The 22369-nt window shown below is 40.9% G+C and overlaps 1 protein-coding gene across 1 annotated transcript in view; it reads right to left on the bottom strand.

Annotated features, from left to right (window-relative positions):
* Positions 1-1051: 1051 nt before the first annotated feature.
* LOC132828470 (ankyrin repeat and BTB/POZ domain-containing protein 3-like) overlaps positions 1052-22369 on the bottom strand; it is a 43615-nt gene continuing 22297 nt past the window's right edge. The window contains exons 3-17 of the mRNA XM_060845630.1: positions 21946-22150; positions 20646-20798; positions 19329-19494; positions 18033-18122; positions 17309-17410; positions 15645-15732; positions 12304-12439; positions 11639-11859; positions 11120-11295; positions 10043-10148; positions 8863-8965; positions 4416-4506; positions 4018-4086; positions 3381-3494; positions 1052-2532 (exon numbers count right to left, since the gene is read on the bottom strand). Of these exons, the coding sequence (XP_060701613.1) occupies positions 2329-2532; positions 3381-3494; positions 4018-4086; positions 4416-4506; positions 8863-8965; positions 10043-10148; positions 11120-11295; positions 11639-11859; positions 12304-12439; positions 15645-15732; positions 17309-17410; positions 18033-18122; positions 19329-19494; positions 20646-20798; positions 21946-22150 (2024 nt within the window). The 3' untranslated portion in view covers positions 1052-2328. The remainder of the gene's footprint in view (positions 2533-3380; positions 3495-4017; positions 4087-4415; positions 4507-8862; positions 8966-10042; positions 10149-11119; positions 11296-11638; positions 11860-12303; positions 12440-15644; positions 15733-17308; positions 17411-18032; positions 18123-19328; positions 19495-20645; positions 20799-21945; positions 22151-22369) is intronic.

The following is a 22369-nucleotide window of genomic DNA, read 5'->3' on the forward strand; positions in this document are numbered from 1 at the left end:
ACAGTTCACACCACGATTCATTCCGGAAGAGCCCCCATTGCACATTTAGATGGCATGGTGGCTCAGCAGTTAGCACTGCTGCCTCTTAGCATCAGGGGCCCAGGTTTAATTCCACCCACGGGCGACTAGCCGCGTGGAGTTTGCGTTTTCTCTCAGTATCTGCATGGATTTCCTCCCACAGTCCAAAGATGTGCAGACTAGATGGATTAGCCATAGGAAATGCAGGGTTACAGGGATTGGACAGGGGGGAGGGTCTGGGAGAATACTCGTCAGAAGATTTGTATGGACCAAATAGCCTGCTTCCATTCTGTGGGGATTCTATGAATTCGGCTGGCAGCCTCACCCAGTCACTATATCTTCAGGTTGAGTCACTTTACACAATGGCATCCAAACCCATTGTATTGTTGAAGATAATTGAGGGACAGTTAGCATTAAGCCAAGCATAGCGGTTGTCAATGGCTTTGTTTTGAAACCAAACCTGGTGATGAAGGGCTCTGGCCCGAAACGTCGAATTTCCTGTTCCTTGGATGCTGCCTGACCTGCTGTGCTTTAACCAGCAACACATTTTCAGCTCTGGAGAAACATTGGCTGGGGTGCTTCTGAATTGTCCTGACTGGAATATTGATACAAATAGGTGCGATATCTCAGATGATAATGCAGCTTTTCTTCTGGTAACTACTGGAAATTACAGAAACAGCCAACTTGCCCATTATGTATTCAGTCGCCATTCAAAATCCAGAAAGAGTTCATATAAAAAGGAGCAATTTAAGTAAGACAACATAGTATTTTTAAAAAGTCTTTCTTTACACCATCTAGATATGACACTGTCATCCAGGAACAAGGATCTCAGAAGAATAATAGAAACAGAAATTACTGGAAAAAGCTCAGCACAACTGACAGCATCTGTGGAAGAAATCAGAGTTGACATTTCAGATCCAGTGAACTCTTCTCAGAAGAATAATTCTCTTGTCACTTGTGAGCTAAGTTGTAAAGAAATCAGACATTCCCTCCCAAGCTCATTGAAAATACAAAATCACACCTCAAAATAGGATGGAATCAAGCTGTGTTTAATTATAAAAGGCACACAGTGTAAAAAGATGTCAATGCATTCAGCATTGTAAATACATTCACAGTTTTTGAATCCTTCATTCAATCTTCATTCCTACTAAAAATATATATTTCTACCATTCTTGACAACTTAATCTTTTCCAGGTTAACACAGTCAGTCATTTTTACAAAATTGAAAATCCACCGAATATTAAATTAAGCAAAAAGAAACATTTGAATACAATAATTTACACTCAGTATTGCACATAAATAATAAATAGGCATTTTGCTTCCTCTTCCTTTAGTAATTAGCCAAGCAAGTCAAAGGTGCTTTATAAACTAAGTCTTTAGTTAATTGTTGTAAGCAAGTGGGGAGTCCCAATACCACAGAAACCTTTGCTGAGTGATATATTCAGTGTCTAAATAACTTTACTGAGGCCATGAGATATTTTGAACCAGTCTCTAACATCAGTTCATTGTATGCAAGTTCAATTTTAAAATGCTGCTAAATTATTGGTGCTAAATTTAAAACGTTGACCAATTCAAGCAAGTGTTTTTTTTATTCTGCTGCCCTAAGTACTTGAATTTCTGATGTCATCGGCTGAGGTGTCTGTCATGGACCATGAATGATGGAGATACCTCATTTCATGAGAGGGACAATTCTCAGAAGGTGTTCTACAATCTGAAGCCTCACTCACTAGATACCCACAGGCCATGGGCATACTGACTTATGAAGACAGCTTTCCGTAGGTGACATGTAGCTGGAGAATTGGCCTTGATGTAGACATAAATCACCCTGAAAATAAGACCAAATGACAGATGGTAGGGAAGTGGTAACCATGGGGGTGGGTCTTGCAAAGAGGTAAATGAATGAATCTTTATTGTCTAATAATGACATGATGAATCTCAAAGATGAGATAGGAAAACTAGAGCTCATTATAGGTAGTATGATGGGCTCTGAACTCCTTTAGTCTGCATATGGGCTAGGTACTTGTTAAGTGTTGACAAATTATTCCCTGATCTGATGTATGAAGAAGAGTGTTGATAGACTGTAATTTAGACAAATATGGATATAGAGAGAGATTTTGTTTTTGAGGAAGCACTCACAGGTTCTTTTATTTCAGTAACAAGCCACTCATACACTAGCTTATTAAAATATGTTGGACACTCACTCTGATTCAACTTCTCAAACACACCATAATCTCTTTCACAGCACTCCACTAATTTAGAAAAAAAAGTGCAATGTCTTTAAAGCCTGAGCTCGCATTTTAAGTTTAAAAATCACACTGTTGTTTCCTTGCCAGCAGGCTGGTACACAGCCTGCATCCTGAATGCGAGTGTTTGCTGTAGGTCTGTGTGAAGACTGTGATTTGTCCCTGCCTGGCTCTGCAACAGTTGCTGAAAGGAGTCCTGTTCCAATAAAGGCAACATGTTCTTAAGGAAGTATCCATTGCAGTAGGCGATCAGCTCATTGGCCTTGAGAACCTGTACAACATAGAATCAAATCTTCAGAAGAAAGAGTCATCGTACAAAATAGGAACAAGCCATGTGGCTCATTATGACTGAGAATGTCCTTTAAGAAAGCAATCCAACTTGCCCCATTATCCTATTTTGGCTTTTAATGTATTTATCAAACCCCACCACTACCTTGAAGTGTACAATTGAGATTGCTTCTCATGGAAAGCATCCCAGATGACAATGCTTTGCTACATGAATACAACTATTCGCACTGCTGCCCAGTATGTCCTCCTGCCACTGGAGAGAGTTTCTCCCTACCTAGTTCATCAAAACTCTTCCGTGCAGGAGGTCAGAAAATCCAGAAAAGCATGGAATTCATTTTCAGGAAGTGGGAATAAGGAGGACATGAGCTGTTTAGTTACTTTCAGCTCAGGGTTCAAGTCTGTAAAAAACGGTGGTCACCAATTTAGTGCATTGCAAGATCGTTAACAGCATAGCAATTAAATAATCTGCTTTTAGTGACGGTTGGTCAAAGGGTAAATATAGATCATGACACCAGTGGCAACTCCCTTTATCTCTTTTTAAAAGAGTCTTTTCCATGAACCATAGAGAGCAGACATGTCCTTTTTATTGCACCAGCTAACACATATCTGGCAGATTCTCTACCTCCTTGTCACTGTTTCAGATATTTGATCCATATAGTTAATTATCCACATGTTATAGAACCTGACCGATGTTCACTCTTAACATTTAAAATGTATCATGTTCCTATTTGTTTAAGTGAATTTATGCTCTGCTCAGTGTTTATTTAGAACACTGTATCAAATTGCAAGGAATTCCGGCAATATCCAATAGAATAGCTGATCTCATCTTACCTTGGCCTGTTGGTATATATGTGGGCTGTTAGCAAGTGTCAAGTTTCTTGAACAGATGACCTCACAGTGGCGTGCCAGAAGGTTTAGTTTGAAATTGCTGGAGGCTGCAAGAATCTGCAAAAGACCAAATCATAAGCACTCAGTCAAACAATTCAGGCCTGAAAACCAGTCACATCTCTCCATATCATCCTGACCATTCCACTCTACCCTATCATAGTCTCTACCTGGTCATTGAATCTTTTCCGAAATTTCATTTATAAATCACCCAACCATTGAATCCCCTTCCACAACCCATACACACTGTATGTTATCATTGATTCTCCACCATACATTTAGCGTTTAATGTAACCTACTCCAAATCTTCATCAAGGATTGCCAGAAAATCAGCATTAAATCTACACACACTGTTGTAGGCAGAGTCCCCACAACCATCCACCCACCATGGCAAGTGCTGCAGACTATAATCCTTAGCTGGATTTCCCAGCGGCTGTGAAGTTACTTGTACACATCACCCTGTTAATGTGCCATTAACATCTGATTCACGGGGAAAGGGAATGTATTGCCAGTCTGAGTGCACATCCTTTTGATATAAAGCTGTGGAGTACAGAGAACTATCACACAGAAAAAGATAGCTTACCTCTAGGGCTTGATTTTTACTGATGTTAAGTCTCTCTGTCCCTCCATCATAAATATACTGCACCATGCACTGCCAAGGAAAAAGATACAGAATCAAAATGAGACTATGCACAAAGCTCTACCTTGAAAAAAAACATAACAAATAAAAAAAAGTGTCTTTCTACAGTTGCTTTCAGGCTATCCCAAGTGTTTTATAGTCAATCAAGTGCTTTTGAAATAACCACCATTGTTTGGCAAGCAAATGGCGCTTTGCAATGTCCCACAAACCAGCAGTACGATGAAGCACCATTTAATTCAGAATGTCTGCTTCTTATTGAGATCTCGCATGATACCTTAAGTTAGCTACCAACATCACATTACCTGGTTCGATATAAAATTTGTTGTTCCATTGATAGTTACCTTGAATGTATTGTACTGGACATCCTTAATCTCAATGGGGTTACAGGTCTTAGCATCAGCAAGAGGGCAGGCTGCAATAAGCTTTTTGAACCTGAAGTGTGAGAAAAAACATCCATGACTGTAGGAAGTATCCTGGGTAGATAAGTCATTCATTATTGCAACTAAAACATTGGACCAAGTGTAAGGGTCATGAGTGTGATTCACAGTGACACTCCCCAGGGAAATCCTGTCCAGTGATTCAATGTTACTCAGGAATTACAGGATGATTACAGTGGAGAAGGCCATTCAGCCCCATTGTATCTGTACTAGCTCTTGAAATCAGCATTTTACTTACTGCCATTGTCCTGCGCTCTGCCTGTAATCCTGCATATTGCTCCTTTCCAAATAACAGTCTAATTTCCTTTTGAATGTGCAGAGGACAGATTCATTCAAGACAATCAGGCAGGGCACACGAGACCATAAAAAACTTTCACAACTTTTTCTACTCATCTCCTCTGTCCAGCTTTTTCATAATTTGAAAACCTCCATTACATCAGCTCTCATCATCTTTTCTCAAAGGAAAAACAGGTCTAACTTCTCCAATCTATCCTCATTATTCAAGTTCCTCATTCCTGGAAACCCTTGTAAATCTCTTCTGCACTCTCTCCAATGCATTTTTTTTTACAATCCATTCAGGGGATGTGGGTGTCACTAGCTGACCTAGTATTTATTGCCCAGCCCTAACTGCCTTTAAGAAGGTTGTGATGAGTTGCTTCTTGAACTGCTGCAGTCCATTTAGTATAGGTGCATCCACAGCGCTGCAAAGGAGGGAACTCCAAATTTCCATCCAGCAACAATGAAGGAACAGCAATGTATTTGCAAGTCAGGATATTGACTCGCTTGGAGGGGAATTTGCAGGTGGTGGTGTTCACATGTCTCAACCCCTCTTGTCCTTCATAATAACAATGGTCATGGGTGTGAAAGGTGCTGCCTCAGCAGCTTTGATGTACAGGGATTCTTCTACAATGCGATAGTTGTGTTCTTGAGCAACCTCACAGTGTAGAAAAATTGTGCTTTAGAAACAGCACTTAAAGTGCTGGCAATGTAATCACATGACAGAAAACAGTTTTAGAAAACAGTGTCCCCAATTTGTCAATCACATTACAAAGAATTTGTGTTAACGAAAGCTGTTATAGCAGAATGACCTGTAGCTCCACACAGCATCTTGTAGATGGCACATGCCGTCGGTAGCGAATGGAGTGAATGCTTGCAGATGTGGTGCCAATCAAGTGGATTACTTTGTCCTAGGTGGTGTCAATCTTCCAAGCAATTTGGAAATATTTAATCATACCCCTAGCATGTGCCTGAAAGATGATGCTAAACTTTGGGGAATCAGGAGGTAAGTTCTTCGCTGCAATACTCATAGCCTTTGACCTTGCCACATAGCCACATTGTTAACATGGCTTGTCTAATTCAATTTCTGGTCAATAGCAATATCTAGGATGCCCCTAATTGGGTTTGTAAACATCTAAATATATTAACTGAATGTGAATGGTGATGGTTCAATTCTCTCTTGCTGGAGATATTCATTGTCCAGCATTGGTGTAGCTTGAATGTTACTTGTCACTTATTAGTCCAAGCCTAAACATTGTCCATGTCTTGTTGTATTTATCATGGATTACTTCAGTATCTAAGGAGTAATGGATGATCCTGAATGTTGCAGCATTAGTGAACATTTCCACTTCTGACCTCATGATGGAGAGATTGGTGATTAGTGAAGCAGCTAAGGATTGTTGGGTTAAGAGGACTCTGAGGAAGTCAGGTAGTGAGATCCTGGGGCTGAGAGGATTAATCTCCAACAACTACAATAATACTCCTTTGTGCTCAGTATGACCCAGCCAGAGGAGAGTTTCCCCCGATTTTGACTATGTCCAATTTTGCCAGGGATCCTTGATCCCACACCCAATCAGATGCTATCTTGATCTCCAAGGCAGTCACCCTCACCTCTGGGCAGCTCTTTTGTCGATGACTGGCCCAGTCAGGAAGTCATGAGTTGAGGGATCCTGGTGGTAGCCAAACTGGGTGTCAATGAGCAGATTATTCCTTCTTCAGAGCATTGTTGATGACCATTGTTCCCTCTAATTATTTTATCTCCTACATACACCTCTGAAATAGCAGTGGGTGCAAAAATTATAAGTCTAAAACCATACCAGAGAATGGCATCAGCATGCCATCTCGTCTGCACAGAATCTTTAAACGACTGTGTAAACACCCAGCTTAGAGGGAACATTGTAAACAAGTCCTTCCATCACTACTTATGACTGAGAATAGACTGATAGAGTAGTAAATGGCTAGGTTTAATTTGTTCTGCTTTGTATGCACAGGACATGCTTTGACAATTTCCACATTGTTTGGAAATGCCAGTGTTCAACCAAACTGGAGGAGTTTGGTTAGCGGGACAGCAGGTTCTGAAGCACAGGTCTTCAGTACTATAATCAGAATGTTGTCAGGGCCCATAGCCTTTGCAGTATCCAGTACCTCCAGCTGTTTTTAAATATTTCATAGAGTGAATCGAATTGGCTGAAACTAGTATTTTTGTAATGTTGGAGACCAATGGACAAGACCAAGATGGATCATCGATTTGGCACTTCTAGGTGAAGATTATTGCAAGTGCTTCTGCCTTATCTTTTGTACTGATATGTTGGCTCACACAATTTTGAAGATGGGGGTATTTTCCAGAAGAAGGAAAATCTAGAAGCAAAAGGACCATCTCAGTAACCTCTATAGGCAGGGAGCACTGAACTGCCTTCCCAGTCTTTCCCTCTGCCCACTAGACCCATATTCATTTTTAGAGATCAATCTGTATATGTGTAGAGAGGGTGAGTTTAAAAAGGGGTTAGAGTTTTAACTGTAGCATTATATGTCAACAGTTTATAATTGTTTATCTGCAGTTAGAATCTATTTATTTTTAATAAATATTCAATCTTGTTAAGCACAGAAACCTGGTCTGTGCTTTCGGTCAGCCTGAGTGTAATGACAGATAAATTGGGGAATTTTATCTACTTATAAAATGCTTAACTTTTGTAATAACTCTTAGAATAGCAAGGCTTGATTTCCAGTGCATTATCCCAGTGGGTATAATGGGAAGATAGAAGCTGAGGTGAAGACCAATATGTTTTCCACAAAATCAATCCAGCAGCCATGTTCTTTAGGATGCAAATAAAAACAAAATACAGTAGATGTTAGAAATCTGAAACAAAGAGGGAAACTCAAAAGGTTTGGCAGCAAATATGTAGAGAAAACAAAGTTAATACTTTGTGCCCATTTTACTCTTCTTCAGAACTGAAAATGCTGCCATATCTTCTGTGTTTCTCCAGAATTCTGTGTGTTTGTTCATTAAGACTTGGCTATTTCAGCGGTGGTTCAGAGCCCTACTTTCAGTGATGAATAATGAAACTGCCCACACAGAGTACATTCTGCGTCCCTGCATATTCTAAGTGGTGTTCCATGTGGATGATTACTTATTCATCAGCTGGGAGGAAGATGGTCTGTTCATGGTAATCTGAAGGGGGCTTCCTTGCCAATGTTTGACTTGATGCCAAGACACTTCATTGATTCTGGATTCGATGTTGATGACTTCCAGGGGAACTCCCTCCTGATTGTATACCACTACGCCATCACTTTTGCCTGTTCTGCCAGAGGGACAGGATGGAGTGAGGAACATTGTCAGATAGGTAAGAGTAAGTGAGTTTGTTTTGCCAATTTGGCACTAGCCCCTAGTTGATGGGCAGGAGTAATTGGTGTTTTCTAGGTATCTAAGTTGATGGTCTATTTGCTTCTAATCTTTGAGAGCTTTTAAGAGTTGGACATAATCAAATGGCTTGTTTGACTATCTCAGCTAGTAAGTTAAATATCTGCTGAAAATGTGTTGCTGGTCAAAGCACAGCAGGCCAGGCAGCATCTCAGGAATAGAGAATTCGACGTTTCGAGCACAAGCCCTTCATCAGGATTCATCACCATTCCAAGTTATACTTCATTATAAATTTTGAAATTGTGCCGTGTACACACAAGTCTAGGTCACTAATATATATGAGGAAGAGCAATGACCCAACAATAAACCTGAGGAAACTAGATTACTGACTACTAGACTTCCTCTGACTTCAAATATGTCCAGTATGAACTAACCTCAGCTTCCTGTCACTCAGCCAATTCCATACTAATGCAGTTACTGTCCCTTTTATTTAGAGGTTATTGTTTGTGCCAAGAATATACAGATAGCAGTTTCTGGCACTAACTTATTGGGCAACTTCACCCTGCAGTTGCTGCAAAAACAAAAGAATCTCACATTCTTGGTACTGTGAATCAGTTCATAATGATCATAATTTTAGTTTACACAATATGCTTTTCCAACCTCAGCACTCAGTACCAAACTGTTTGGTTCAGAATATGGCAAAGCACAGAGTCTTACCGGGATGAGGCAGCTGACAGCACTGCCCGATGACCATAGAATGGTTTCCCTTCCACCAGAAATGTGATATCTGACTGTTCTCGGTGATTCAGTAAAGTGGAATCTGCAAGAAGGAAGCATCAAGGAGTTAAATCTATAACCATCTGACCCTACCGCATCTCAGTCGAGTGTCTCCCCAGAAAACGACATACATTTCTTTAGTGCTTTACACAATCGCTCGACCTTTCAAAGTACTTTACAGTCAATGAAGTATATCTCTGCTATAATGAACAAGTCGCCAATTTATGCACAGCACTATGCACACTGTAAATAGCAAAGTGATAATGAGCAGACGATCTGTTTAGTGACACCAGTTGAGGAATCCAGTGATTACATCTGGCTAAGAGGCAGATGATGCCTCAATTTAAATATCTCATCTGAAACACAGCACTTCTGGGAGTGTACCACTCCCTCAATACTGCTACAGAATGTCTGCCTGGATTTTTGTGCACAGGTCAGGAATAGGACTGGAACCCCAAACCTACCAACACAGAGGCACAAGTAGAGTTCCAAATGAGCAGTAGCTGCAACAGCCACCCCAGCCTATCCAAGAGGATTGACACATTCTGTGACAGCGAGGGAAAAAGGTAATCTAATGTAGAAACTAATAACTAAAGTGAGACATCTAGGAGTAGATCCAACTCCTGCAAATGTGACAACCTACAACATCTCATACAACAGCAGAACATTACATACAGCACATTAGCTTAGCAAGCTAACATACTTACTTATCATCCACCTGAGCTACAAATCTTCTCAAAAATTCCTAATACAGGTGGTACTACCAGATTAGAATCGTTAGAAATCAGGGTCATGCAATTCCCTGGTCAACAGTGCTGGCCTTGGTCCTTTCCTCAGAGACAAAACATTGAATCTGGCCACAGCTGCATTCTCCACCCAATTTAAAGCACAAGCTTCAACCTTGCCCTTTTGTTGCCTGTGTCGGCCCTTGCACTTTCCGGATAGTGAGGAGTATATTCTGTTCAGAAACTCATTGTAGGATAGCAATGTATCTCCTAATGGAGCTATGAGCTGGCTCCATGCTACAACATTAGTGGTGCAAGGATTGCAATGTCGATATAATACTGAAGATCAGGATATCATTTTGTTCCACTTGTTGAGTAGACTATACAATACTCACCAGGTGCAGCCTTGATCTTCTCACCACTCTCCTGAATCACGGGGATAGGATAAGGCCCATAGCAATGGCTAAAGATGGCCGCCAGCTGCCGTATAATAGCATTGTTCTGAAAATGTAACACAAAGACACTGCATCATATTAATCAGTTGGTCTGTACCCAGCTCATTCAATACTTGGCAGAGACACTCAGCTCTCAACACACTCAGAATCCTTATGCTCAGTTCAGTCAAACAATTAAAAACTTCACATTCTACATTGTAGACCAAGCACTGTCCAAGCTCACTATCACACATTTATGGAGACTGTAATATCCTCAATGAGTTTTGTAATGCTTTTCAGCCATCACAATTAAGCACTTATTTTGAAGCAATATATTAATGCTTTTAATTCTTTTAGTATAAGCTGTATCATTGAATATATTCAAAAGATGAGTTTGACACATTTTTTTGATACAAGTGAGTCAAGAATTATGGCAGGAAAGTAAGGCCATAATCAGATCAACTGTGAGCTTACTGAATGTGACAGCAGTTTAAGGGGCTGCTCCTACTCCTGTACCTACTTACAACCTTATGGGTCTGCAGAGGAGTTGGTTACAAGGAGATTTATAATATCAAAATGTGTTATAACTTTATAAATGAGAGAGTGCAATCTGTACTGTCACACTATGGTAGAGGAGATTAAGAAATTCATATTTTGTTGACAGAGTCTGCTAAATTAATACCTGTAGCCAAAACTGTTAGATTGAGATTTTTAATAGCAGAGACAGGCAAATAATATTGTTGTCCACTCCACCCTCCTCTCTGATCTATCACCTTCATCCCCACCTCCATCCACCTATCCTGGCTACCTTCTCCACAGCCTCACCCCCCTCCCATTTATCTCTCCACCCTGAAGGCTCCCTGCCTTCATTCCTGATGAAGGGCTTTTGCCCCAAATGTAAATTTTCCTGCTCCTCAGATGTTGCCTGACCTGCTATGCTTTTCTAGCACCACTCTAATCTAGACTCAGATTTCCAGCATTGCAGTCCTCACTTTTGTCTGGATAATATTGTTGGGTTGAATGAGAACAAAATTGTACCTTGCTCAGGCGGAATATGTCAAACATGAGGGTGAGTCCTTGGGTGATCATTTCTTGACTGTATACATCCTTCACAGAATCAAAGTCCTTGAGCAAGTTCAGAGTTATGGTCCACTGTCGCTTGATCAGTGAGGTTTCCAGGGACTTCAGCCAGGAATGTAGAGTCCACAGAACACCTTGGGGTGTGAAGAACAAACTCTTAAGAAAAGAGAAGGCTTTTTCTCCACTCCTCATCCCCACCATCTCCACCACCTCCAATGAAAAAGCTACAGATCTTTACCTGAGGCACAAGCATACCTGACATGTACATATTTTACATAACTACAGCACAGGTAATTGGATCAAGTCTGTAATCTATAAAAAGATGAGCGAGGGTTGAGAATTATTCAATTCACTATGGTACCTGACAGGCCAGAGTTTCCAAAGCAGCTAAAGAGAGAGTGCACGATAAGAAGAGATCTGTTGTGAGAGTTTAAAGAGAGTTTACTGTGTTAGCATGTGATGAAGTACTGTACTCACCATGGTTGTGTAACTCAATGGTGATGTCAAGGTAATTATGTTCAGCACTCTGATTCAGGGCATCACGCAGAGCTTTCCTCTGAGCTTTACTGCTGCGATTTACCCCAGATTTCAGAGCCTGCTGGTTGCTGATCTCTGCCCCTTCAGCAAGGATGTCCTCCAAGGACATAATGTCACTTTTTTGGGTGTCTGGCTGTGACAGAAGCTTCTGTAACACATTCCTGAGCAACAATGTAGAACAGAGTGTGTTAGCAGAAAAGTACAAAATATATATTTCCATGTTGTATGATTCTATGATTCCATATAACTAAATACAACACTGCACTTTAATCAGTGAAAGACAATGTATCTTTGACTGGAAATGATCAGCACCCAGGGCAAACTACTCACAAGTACTTCCAGTCCCTCATTAAAAGGTTTCCCAGCTATAGCTATATCTCTCTTTATCACACCACACCCTCACTATAAAACACTCAGTTATGGCACTGTCCTTCTCATTCTGATCATAGTATATTGTTCTTAACTGCAACACCCACCCTACCCTGCAGCAATCACAGGCTAAGGAAAATTCTATAAACTACCACACCCCAAATACAGGTTCTCTAATACAACAGCTTATGTTACTCTCACCTAGTAGAAGAAATGAGCCTATTCTCATATCTCACCTGCGTCCATGGGCTGCAGCCTGACTGAAGGGGTTAGTAATCCCTTGCAGAGATGCAGTAACTCCATTTTTACCAGTGGATCCAGCCAGGAGATCAGCTCCTTTCGCCAATAGCAAACTGACCAGATCTAGGTGACCTGTAAACAACAGAGTGAGAATAAGAAGGGCACAGTAGATAGAGGAGTACAAGAGAGGGGGGCATTCCTCAGCAAAGGAGGATATTATCTATAGGTATGGTGAAGAGATAGTTTAGAATCTATGTTTAATAGAGAAAATGGCATTTCATACCTTAGTTTATATTAAAATACTCATTCACAGGTCAATGGCATCACTGGCCAGGCCAATATTTATTGCCGAAAATATGTTGCAGGAAAAGCGCAGCAGGTCAGGCAGCATCCAAAGAGCAGGAGAATCGACGTTTCAGGCATGAACCCTTTTTCAAGAATTGAAACGTCAATTCTCCTGCTCCTTGGATGCTGCCTGACCTGCTGCGCTTTTCCAGCAACACATTTTCAGCTCTGATCTCCAGCATCTGCAGTCCTCACTTTCTCCTACAATATTTATTGCCCACTCCTAACTACCTAGAGAGTAAGAGTCAACTGTATTGCCATGGAGCTGGAGTTACATGTAGGCCAGACCAGGTAAGGATGGCAGTTCCTTTCCCTAAAGGACATTAGTAAACCAGATTGGTTTTTCCAACAATCAGCAATGGATTTGTGGCCATCAACTTTTAATTCCAGATTTTGTTTTTTATCATGGTGGAATTTGTGCATGGATCCCCAGATTATTACCTGGCCTCTGGATTAACAGTTCAGTGATAATACTACTAGGCCATTGCCTCTCTCTATTACAGGGAAGGTCATCTTATAACATGGGATATACAGGGAAGATATCCTGTACAATTTTGTTGGAAATGGCTTCTTATACAAAGTATGTAGTATAGGCATGTTAAACACTGAGATCTAGACAAGGGCATGTGATGTTTGCTCATTTTTTAAAAAAATCATTCATGTGATGAGAATCATCGATAAGGGTAGAATTTATTGTTCATCCCTAGTTGATCTTGAGAAGGTGGTAATGAGTCCGCTTCTCAAACAGCTGCATTCCATATGATGTAGAGACACCAACAGTATTAGGGAGGAGCACCACTGAAGGAACAGCAAAATGGTTCCAATCCCAAATAATGATGTGTGACTAGGAAGAAATTTGAAGATAATAGTGTTCCCATGCATATGTTGCCCTTGTCCTTTGACAGTTTTGGAAAGTATTGTCAAAGGAGCCTCGGTGAGCTGTTGCAGTACATTTTGTAGATGATACACACTGCTGCCACTGTGCATCAGTGGTGGAAGTAGGGAATTTGAAGGTGGTGAATGGAGAGCCAATCAAGCGAGGTGCTTTGTCCTAATTATGTTACGCTCCTTGAGTGTTGTGGGAGCTGCACCCTTCTTGGTAAGTGGAGAATATTCCATCACACTCCTAACTTGTGCCTTTTGGATGGTGGGCAAACTTTGGGAAATCAGATGATGAGTTATACACTGTAGAATTCCCAGCCTATGACCTGCTTTTGTAGCTGCTGTATTTACATTGGTGGCTTCTGACCAATAGTAACCCCTAGAATGTTGATGAGTGTGGATATCAGTGATGATAATACCATTAATTGTCAGACAGATGGTTAGCTTCTCTCTTGTTGGATTTAAACATTGCCTAGCACTCTTGTGGTGTTCAGCCTAATGTTGAAGCCTTAATGCTGTCTGAGTCTTTCTGCATATGGTCATGAATTGCTTCAATATTTAAGGAACTAGAAAATAATATTGAATGCAGTGCAATCAGCAGTAAACACTGCCACTTCTAACCTTATTATTCAGGGAAGATAATTAATGAAGCAGCTGAAACTGGTTGACCTATGAGATAAGCTTGATGAACTATTGCAGAGCTGTCCTGAAGCTGAAACCACCAAATCATCTTACTGAAGCTGAAACCACCAAACCACCAGTGGAGAGCTTTCCTCGATTCCCATTGACTCTAGTTTTTCTGCAGCTTCTTGATAACCAACCTTAACATCAAAGACAATTGCTTTCACTTTGCCTCTGCAAACCTGCTTCATCATTCATGTTTGGACCAAGACAGTATCCCGTGTCTTCTGCCATTTCTTGATATCACATGGAGCGAGTTGAATCAACTGAAGACTGACACCAAGCTGGGACTTCAAATATGCTGAGTTGGATCATCTACTCAGCATTTCTGGCTGAAGATTGTTGCAAATGCTTCACCCAATTCTTTTGCACTGATGTGCTGAACTCCCCCAACATTGAGGTTGGAGATAATGGTGTACCTTCTTCTCTGGTTCACTACCATTTACAACTGTTTGTGACTGAACTGGACAGCGTAGAAATAATCTGTTATTTGAGGAATTGCTGTGCTATGTCGATCACATGCTACTTCGACTGTATGGCTTCATGTTTGTGTTATCTTGCATTGTAGTTTCACCAGGGATGGACAATAACCTCTCACCCAGCCAGTGTTACCACATTTCATAAAAGAGTAAAATGTTGCCATCTCGTTTTTAGGTATAGTGGGTGGTATACTCTCCTGCCCTTGTCATTGAAATTCCACCAATTGTCCAGCTTGATGCCAGTGGGAGGGTGGGGGAATATGCCAAGTCACATGGTTATAGATTGTTTCAGCTGACTCATGGATGTCCAGTTTTATGTTGTCAGATCTGTTCTAAATCTTTCTTATTTAGCATACTGGTAGCCCTGCACAAAATACAAAACATGCCCTCAGTTTGAAGATGGGAGTTTTGTATGCACGTGGACTGTATGGTGGTCACTTATATCACTGCTGTCGTGGACAGATCTATTTGCAATAGATAGGCTGATGAGGACTAGGTCAAGCAAGTTTCATTCCCTTGTATTGGTCCTCTCACCACTTGCTTCAGATCTAGGCTTGCAGCTACATCCTTCAGGACTCAACCAGCTCGGTCAGTACAAATCTAAGGAAGGGATTGTGCTTAAGAAAGTAATCTAAATAACAGGATGCAACCTTTTTATGATGCAGCCTTTTTGACATGACCCGAGATGAGATGTTCAATTCCAATTTACATCAAATGTATTTATAATTTAGGTAAAAATTCAGATAACCTTTTCCACATTACCAAACTGTGATCTATTATTAGGGCACTTGCTTTAATATATATACACTGACTACAGCACAAATGTAAAAGGTACAGAGGCAACCGAATGAAAGGCTTCTGTCATCACTGCAACAGATCTTGCTGAAAGGGTCAGATCCACTCTCTCTATTCCCTTCCCAACACTGACCCTTCCCTTAGCTATTGTGTACCTGCTGCGGCTGCCAGCTGTAGAGGTGTTTCAGACCAACTTCCTTCACTAACACAGCCATCGACATGGGCCTCAGCATCCAACAGCAACTGCACAGGCACACAGAGAGAATGTCACACAGAGGACAATATTGCAAGTGTAGACTTAATCACTTACATAGAATTACACTCAATTACATACAGAGAAATAATATTTACAGGCAAAAACAGATAGGCCATTCCACCCTCTCTGTCTGCCTTTAGCTCACCTGAGAGTTCTCCACTTTAATTACTTCTAGTCCCATCAAGTCCCCGTGTCCCTCGGTTCCTCCCTGCATGATGTAACTTCTAGTTCCCTCTGCCCTCTATATCGCTCCATTCCTACCCTGCCTACGTATCCTTCCAATCACAAATTGCCCCTGTCTCCCTCCATTCACAGTCTGCCCCCTCCATTCTTATCTACTCCATGTGAAACTCATTCTTCTGCAGTCCCTTTTTTTTAGTTCTATAATATCCCTATCCATCAGATTTCACCCTGTGCCCACCATTTATGTCCTTCTCCATCAAGTATGCAGCATGGTCCAGTTGAGGTATTTTATAAAAGTAAGGTGATTGATTGGATGGAGACAGTGAAGTGCTTCTCCAGTAAGGGTGTGAGAATGGTTAAGATAACAGGAAGACTAGAGTTGGGCTGTTCAGAAGTGAAATACACAGGTTGTGGAAAACAGAAACTTCCAAATGTTGAGAGTGCTGGGCTTCAAATTGAATTTTCAACTGATTGATTTTGTTCAATCAATCTAGAAATTACAAAGCTAAGGCTGATAAATGGATTTTATAATCTAACTGAATAACAGAACGAGCTCAAAGGGAAGAATGGTCCAGTTCAATTTATGGTCAATGATAAGTTGCAGAATGTTTATTGTTATAATGGTGCTGTTGAATGTCATGGGATGTTGGTTAGATCTCTCTTGCTGAAGCTGGTAATTGCCTGACAATTGTGTATCGTGAATTATCCCACTATGACCCCAAGCCTGAACGTAGATCAGGTCTTGTTACATATACATAGACAGACTGCTTCAGTATCTGAGGAGTCATTAATGATGCTGAGCACAGTGAAATTTGTGAACATCCTCACTTCTGACCTTATGGAAGGAGGGAAGGTCTTTGGTGGAGCAGTTGAAGAAGATTAGGTCAAAAATAGGCATAGCTTCACTACTCTTTTTCAAAACAGTGCCACGGAATGCTTTGCATTCACCTGAAAGGGCAATCAGAGCTTTGGTTTAAATTCTTACGCAAAAAGCATCACTGACAATTGTATGGCACTCCCTCAGTACTGAACAGGAGTGTGAATTTAATTTATGAGATCAAGTATCTAAGATGGGGTTTACAGAGACAAACATCAGACTCAGAGAACAGTGTGATTCACTGAGACATAGTTGACAACATGGAGAAATGGAGAGTAATTATAATGATCTGGGGAGATGGGTTAGCCCCAAAGAGAGCAACAAATTTGATGTGCCTAACATCCTTGAACTCCTTCTAAAAACCCTGCCCCTGAGGTAAATCAAAATTTCTCAAACAATGGCACAATTTCCAACATCTGAAATCACCCTTCATTAATCCATGGAAAGTTGGAAGTACTCAATATTTACTCAACTAAATCTACAAAATTGACACACTCTTGTACCTGTGTGATTGACAGATGACCAAATGCAACTGCAAAAGTGAGAGCAGTCCAGTGTCTAGTCTCTGTATGGACAGATGGGCACTGCTGAGAATAACCTGGCACCTGAAAATCAAGCATGACAGTTTAGGAATTTCTCAAGCTTAGCAAGTCAGTGTAGAAATAATCAATATTTAGTCTGTTTGAACACTGGATCATTGTTTATATAGAGGCATCCAAATTAAAGCTGACACATTTCATTAAACATCAGGAGATCAGGTATAAATAGTCAAACATAATTTGCTGTGACACTGTGTCAGGGTCCAGGTTTAACAGGAATATCCCACATTTGGACTAGGGTTGATTTGTTATACGTTCACCCCATAGATTACTCTTGTGAATGCAATGACTTCTTTGGATACACTTTCATATGAAGGCAATGTGTCAATTACCACGGTGGCACAGTGGTTAGCACTACTGCCTCACAGTGCCAGAGATCCTGGTTCAATTCCCGCCTCAGGTGATTGATTGTGGAGTTTGCACATTCTCCCCGTGTCTGTGTGGGTTTCCTCTGGGTGCTCCGGTTTCCTCCCACAGTCCAAAAATGCCTATGTTAGGTGAATTGGCCATGGTAAATTGCGTGTAGTGTTACGGGAATGGGTCTGGGTGGGTTGCGCTTCGGCGGGTCGGTGTGGACTTGTTGGGCTGAAGGGCCTGTTTCCACAATGTAAGTAATCTAATATCTTACCTGAATATCAATGTCTGCTCCAGAGGTTAGCAGGACCTGAACCATGGCCTCATCCCCACTGCTCGCTGCATACATCAGTGGAGTCAATCCCTGAACAGAAGAAACAGCATTTGATCATCCCCGATAAATAACCAATTCTGAGGTTAAGCTGTCCTCTGAGTTCACGGGGCTCATGCTCAAAGGCAAATTTTAGAGATCACTTTCACACAAAGGGAGAAGCAGAGACTAAGTAACACATTACCGTACTAAGTTGATTAACTCAATTCTTGCTCCCATGAAACATATGCAATTTATCAAATGCAAGTTTATAAGGCAGCAGTGCTAACCACTGAGCCACAGTGCCAGATTAGCTGCTATTTCCTGTTCTCCAAAACTGAAAAATTAAACAAGAGCTTTGTTCCCCATTTTATAGTAATTTCGTTACCCGTACATAGTTAGTCAGATTTTACAATTCAATTAAGTGATTGAGTTTCTTGCTTTAGGTCTTTATGTTATCAAATAATCATGAAGGCCCCACTCCTAGTAATATGCTTTTCCAATGTTTTCTCACCAAACTTTGCCTCCTATCTTCACTTTTCCTGAATTACTCAGAAAGGAGTGGCACTGCTGATCAAAGCTAGTATTGTATTTGCAGGTCCCAGTTTAAACCAATTCAACCTACTAATATGTTTTAACCATAAATTAACAACAGCTTATCTGTCTTTGGTGCATATTACAGACAATGTAAAATTATATATAGAGTCATATAATCAGAAATTTACAGCACAGAACAAGGCCCTTTTACCCAATGTGTCTGTACTGGTCAAAAGCAACCCCTACCTATTTTAATCCCATTTCCTAGCATTCGGCCCATAGCCTGGTATGCCTTGACATTGTGAGTGCACATTTAAATACTTCTTCACATTGTAGGGAAGCTAATCTAATCCCTTCCAAATGTTTCAATCATGAGTATGCGGGCAACTGTTTAATTATTGCCTGTTTTAGAAACTGATGCACTCTTGTTGACATCTAGTAATGTTGCCTCTAACTGAGTTTTCAGACACTTCGGTTAAGAAAATAGTAAGGCAGTGAGTTCCAGATTCCCATCTCTAGGTGAAACCATTTTCCTCACATCTCAAGTAAACCTCCTGCCCCTTACCTTACATCTATGACCCTTGTTAAGTAATCCTTCCACCAAGGGGACAAGTTTCTTCTTGTTTATCTTATCTATACCCATCATAATTTTACACGTCAATCATGTTCCCTCTCAATCTCCTCTGCTCTAAGGAATATATTACTGCCTGGCCTCTTCCCTACCTGCTCACTAAGAGTATTGAGTCCCTCTGGTCCCAGCAATGCAGCAGCTGCTTTCACCAAATCAGTGCGACCGGAGTTCAACATCTGGAAACCCAGGTTCTGTCTCAGTTTCAGTTCTGCCTCCTTAGTGTCCAGTCCACGGGATGGATATAAAATGCTGTTAATCCTGTCAGAATCAAACAAAAATAAGTGAGATTCATTTTGATGTATTAACTTCTAACATAGATTAAATTCTGTTTTCCTTGGCTCTAAGGTCCAAAATCAGGGAACACAGGCCACTTAGGACTGAGATTAGTCAGAACCTCTTACTTAGAGAGCTGTGAATCTTTGGAATTCTCAACATCAGATGGCTGTGGAAGTTCAATCATTAAGTTCAAGACAGAGATTGAGATTTCTATTTGCCAAAGACACTAAAGGATAAGGGGATAGCATGGGAATTACGGCACTGAGCTAGATGATTAACTATGATTTAGAATGGCACAGCAGATTTATGGGGCTGAACGGCTTACACCTGCTCCTACAAGAAAAGATTTCTTGTCAACTGCATATATTCCTTTTGGCTCCAACGTTGAACATTAACTGGGCTGAATTTCTACAGGATCTGTGTAACATTACTATTCCAATGTCCCATCCGAAATACTTCACAAATCAATAGTGGCTCAGTTGACAACACACTCAGCGCAGCAGTTCAGAGATCTGAGCACACAATCCAAGCAGACACTCCAATTCCATGCAGACAAAATGCTACACCAACAGAAGCTGCAACTTTCAGAACTGACATTAAATTAAGCCCGTCTTCCTTCTCAGGTGGAAGGCAAGATGCTTTTGAAGAAAGGCAGCAAGTTCTCCCCAGTGGCTGGGCAATATTTATCTTTCATTCATATCATTAAAAGTGGTTCCTGATCATTTATCTCATTGTAGTAATGGGACTTTTTTCTGCACAACATTGGCTTTCACATTTCCAACACTGGCACACCAGAAATATCTCATGGGAAGAATACTTTAACATGTCCATGTCTTTCAGAAATTTAAGATACAATTTAGGTCTTCATGATAATTGGGTAATCATTAAACAACATCAAGAGTGTTGTTCCAACTGGTGAGTTGGGAACAAAGAGAATAGGATTATGTTTAATCAAATGTACCTCCATTACATCAAGGATCAGTATCAGTGGGGTTCTCCACTCTCTCTGTGCGTTTAACATAAAAACAGCAATGGGTCATTCAACCTCTCAAAACTTTATTCAAATAGCGATCAGCTTATCTTTATCTTCACCCGTTTATATGCAAAGTTTGAGTTAATGAAGCTTTGCTCACCGGAGTTGTCGGGGTTCACAGTCTACACCTGGAAGTAGAAGCCTGGCCGCCTGCCGAAGGTCACCAACATCCACTGTGAGACTGCATCTGTGATCCGCCTGAGCAATACATACCCTGATCCACTCGACCACCGGTGGGAGAATCTCATATGGTCTGAAGGGAAAGAAATGCACACAAAGACAACACAAGCCGTGAGAACATGGATATGCATTTGACCTGGACTCCGCCTCTCTTCAGAAGCTATTAAATGGACATTCGACTAGCACCTTCTAATGGTAGTATGGCAAAGCGAACCTTCAAACATGCATGTTGTGTATGTTTCTTTGCACTGGCTCCAGGTCTGCACAATACATTCAGATGGAGAACAGTGAAGATCTTAGAGAATAATTCTGCCCAAGTTATTTCAAACTGTGCAAGCCACGAGATGGAGACAGCATGTTCAGCTAACCTCTTCCTATATTGATAATGTCCCTTGGTGTAGCACTTCTCAAAACCTTTGGGGCCAATGAAATCAATTGTCAAAATCTGTCTTTTTGGTTTCTCACCAAACCCTATTACCACTCTCATAGAAAGAGGGGGGAATTTCCCGTCTCGGTTGGGAAATTTTATAAGCTGAGTATACAGTTTGAACATCCGTGATTTAAGCTGCATGAACTAAGATAATGATCATCACCTCTCTTCACATGCAGGGTCAGTGGTTACCATATCTTGCATCCTACTCAACTTCAAAGATTTTTCACTTCTAGCAGCAATCATCATTCAATAAGAACTCAACAGTTATGTAAATTGTTTATCATATCTCTGAATGGTGTTTTAACTATAAAAGATCGAGTTCAATGATACTGTTTAATCTCAGGAGCATTTAATAAATGTGCAAACCAAACATCATTTCCCTTTCACAGCTCATTGTTATCAAAACAACAATAAAGTAACTTAGAGAAGCAGTGAGCTGCTGAAAGTCAATCTTAGTTTATTGGTATTTGTTTCAGTCTTTGAGCTGTGAAGGGGGCTAAAGCTAACAGCAGAGATCTGGCTTGAGTCAGACTTAGATTTATATTGTGGTTGAGTTTGCATCTCTGTTTCATGCTTTCAGGACTTTGAGGAGAGGGAGCAGCAGATTTTACAATTCTCTAATTTCTTGGCGTGGTTCAGATTCCCTAAAACATGCAAAACTAGAAATGTTCAAATAACTAAAAGCCCTGTGGAAAATATGGTGTTTTCCCAGAGTGACTCAGCTCAGCAAATTGTAGAATTAATCAGTTTGGGCATTTTTGAAAAGTCCCAATTTTAACTGTCTCACCTCTCACTGCCCAGTTTTATGTGTGGTGGCTCAGTGTTGGGATTCTCCCATTCCAGATGAGGGCAGTGCATATAGTAAAAGAGCCCATGAAGCGCCTCCGGCTCCCAGGAGTATGGTCCCTTTTTGAAATGGAGCTGAAATCCCTTCCCATGGTATTTTGCACCAAATTGATGGAAGTAATACATTGCTTGTGAGACCAGGTCACCTATGGAATAGAAGCAGAATAGTCAGAGCCAATTCCACATGACATTAGTGCAACAACACTGGGGAGAGGGGTAATGGAATCTTGTCACCAAGCAGAAACTATACTGCACCAGCTATATCAAGGCTGTGGCTTTCTATTCTCTCATAGGACATGGGTGTCATTGATTAGGCCACCATTTATCACCCATCCCTAGTTGCCCTTGAGAAGGTAGTGGTGAGC

Source organism: Hemiscyllium ocellatum, chromosome 26 (assembly GCF_020745735.1).
Source record: "Hemiscyllium ocellatum isolate sHemOce1 chromosome 26, sHemOce1.pat.X.cur, whole genome shotgun sequence".
In the NCBI taxonomy this organism is placed as follows: domain Eukaryota; kingdom Metazoa; phylum Chordata; class Chondrichthyes; order Orectolobiformes; family Hemiscylliidae; genus Hemiscyllium; species Hemiscyllium ocellatum.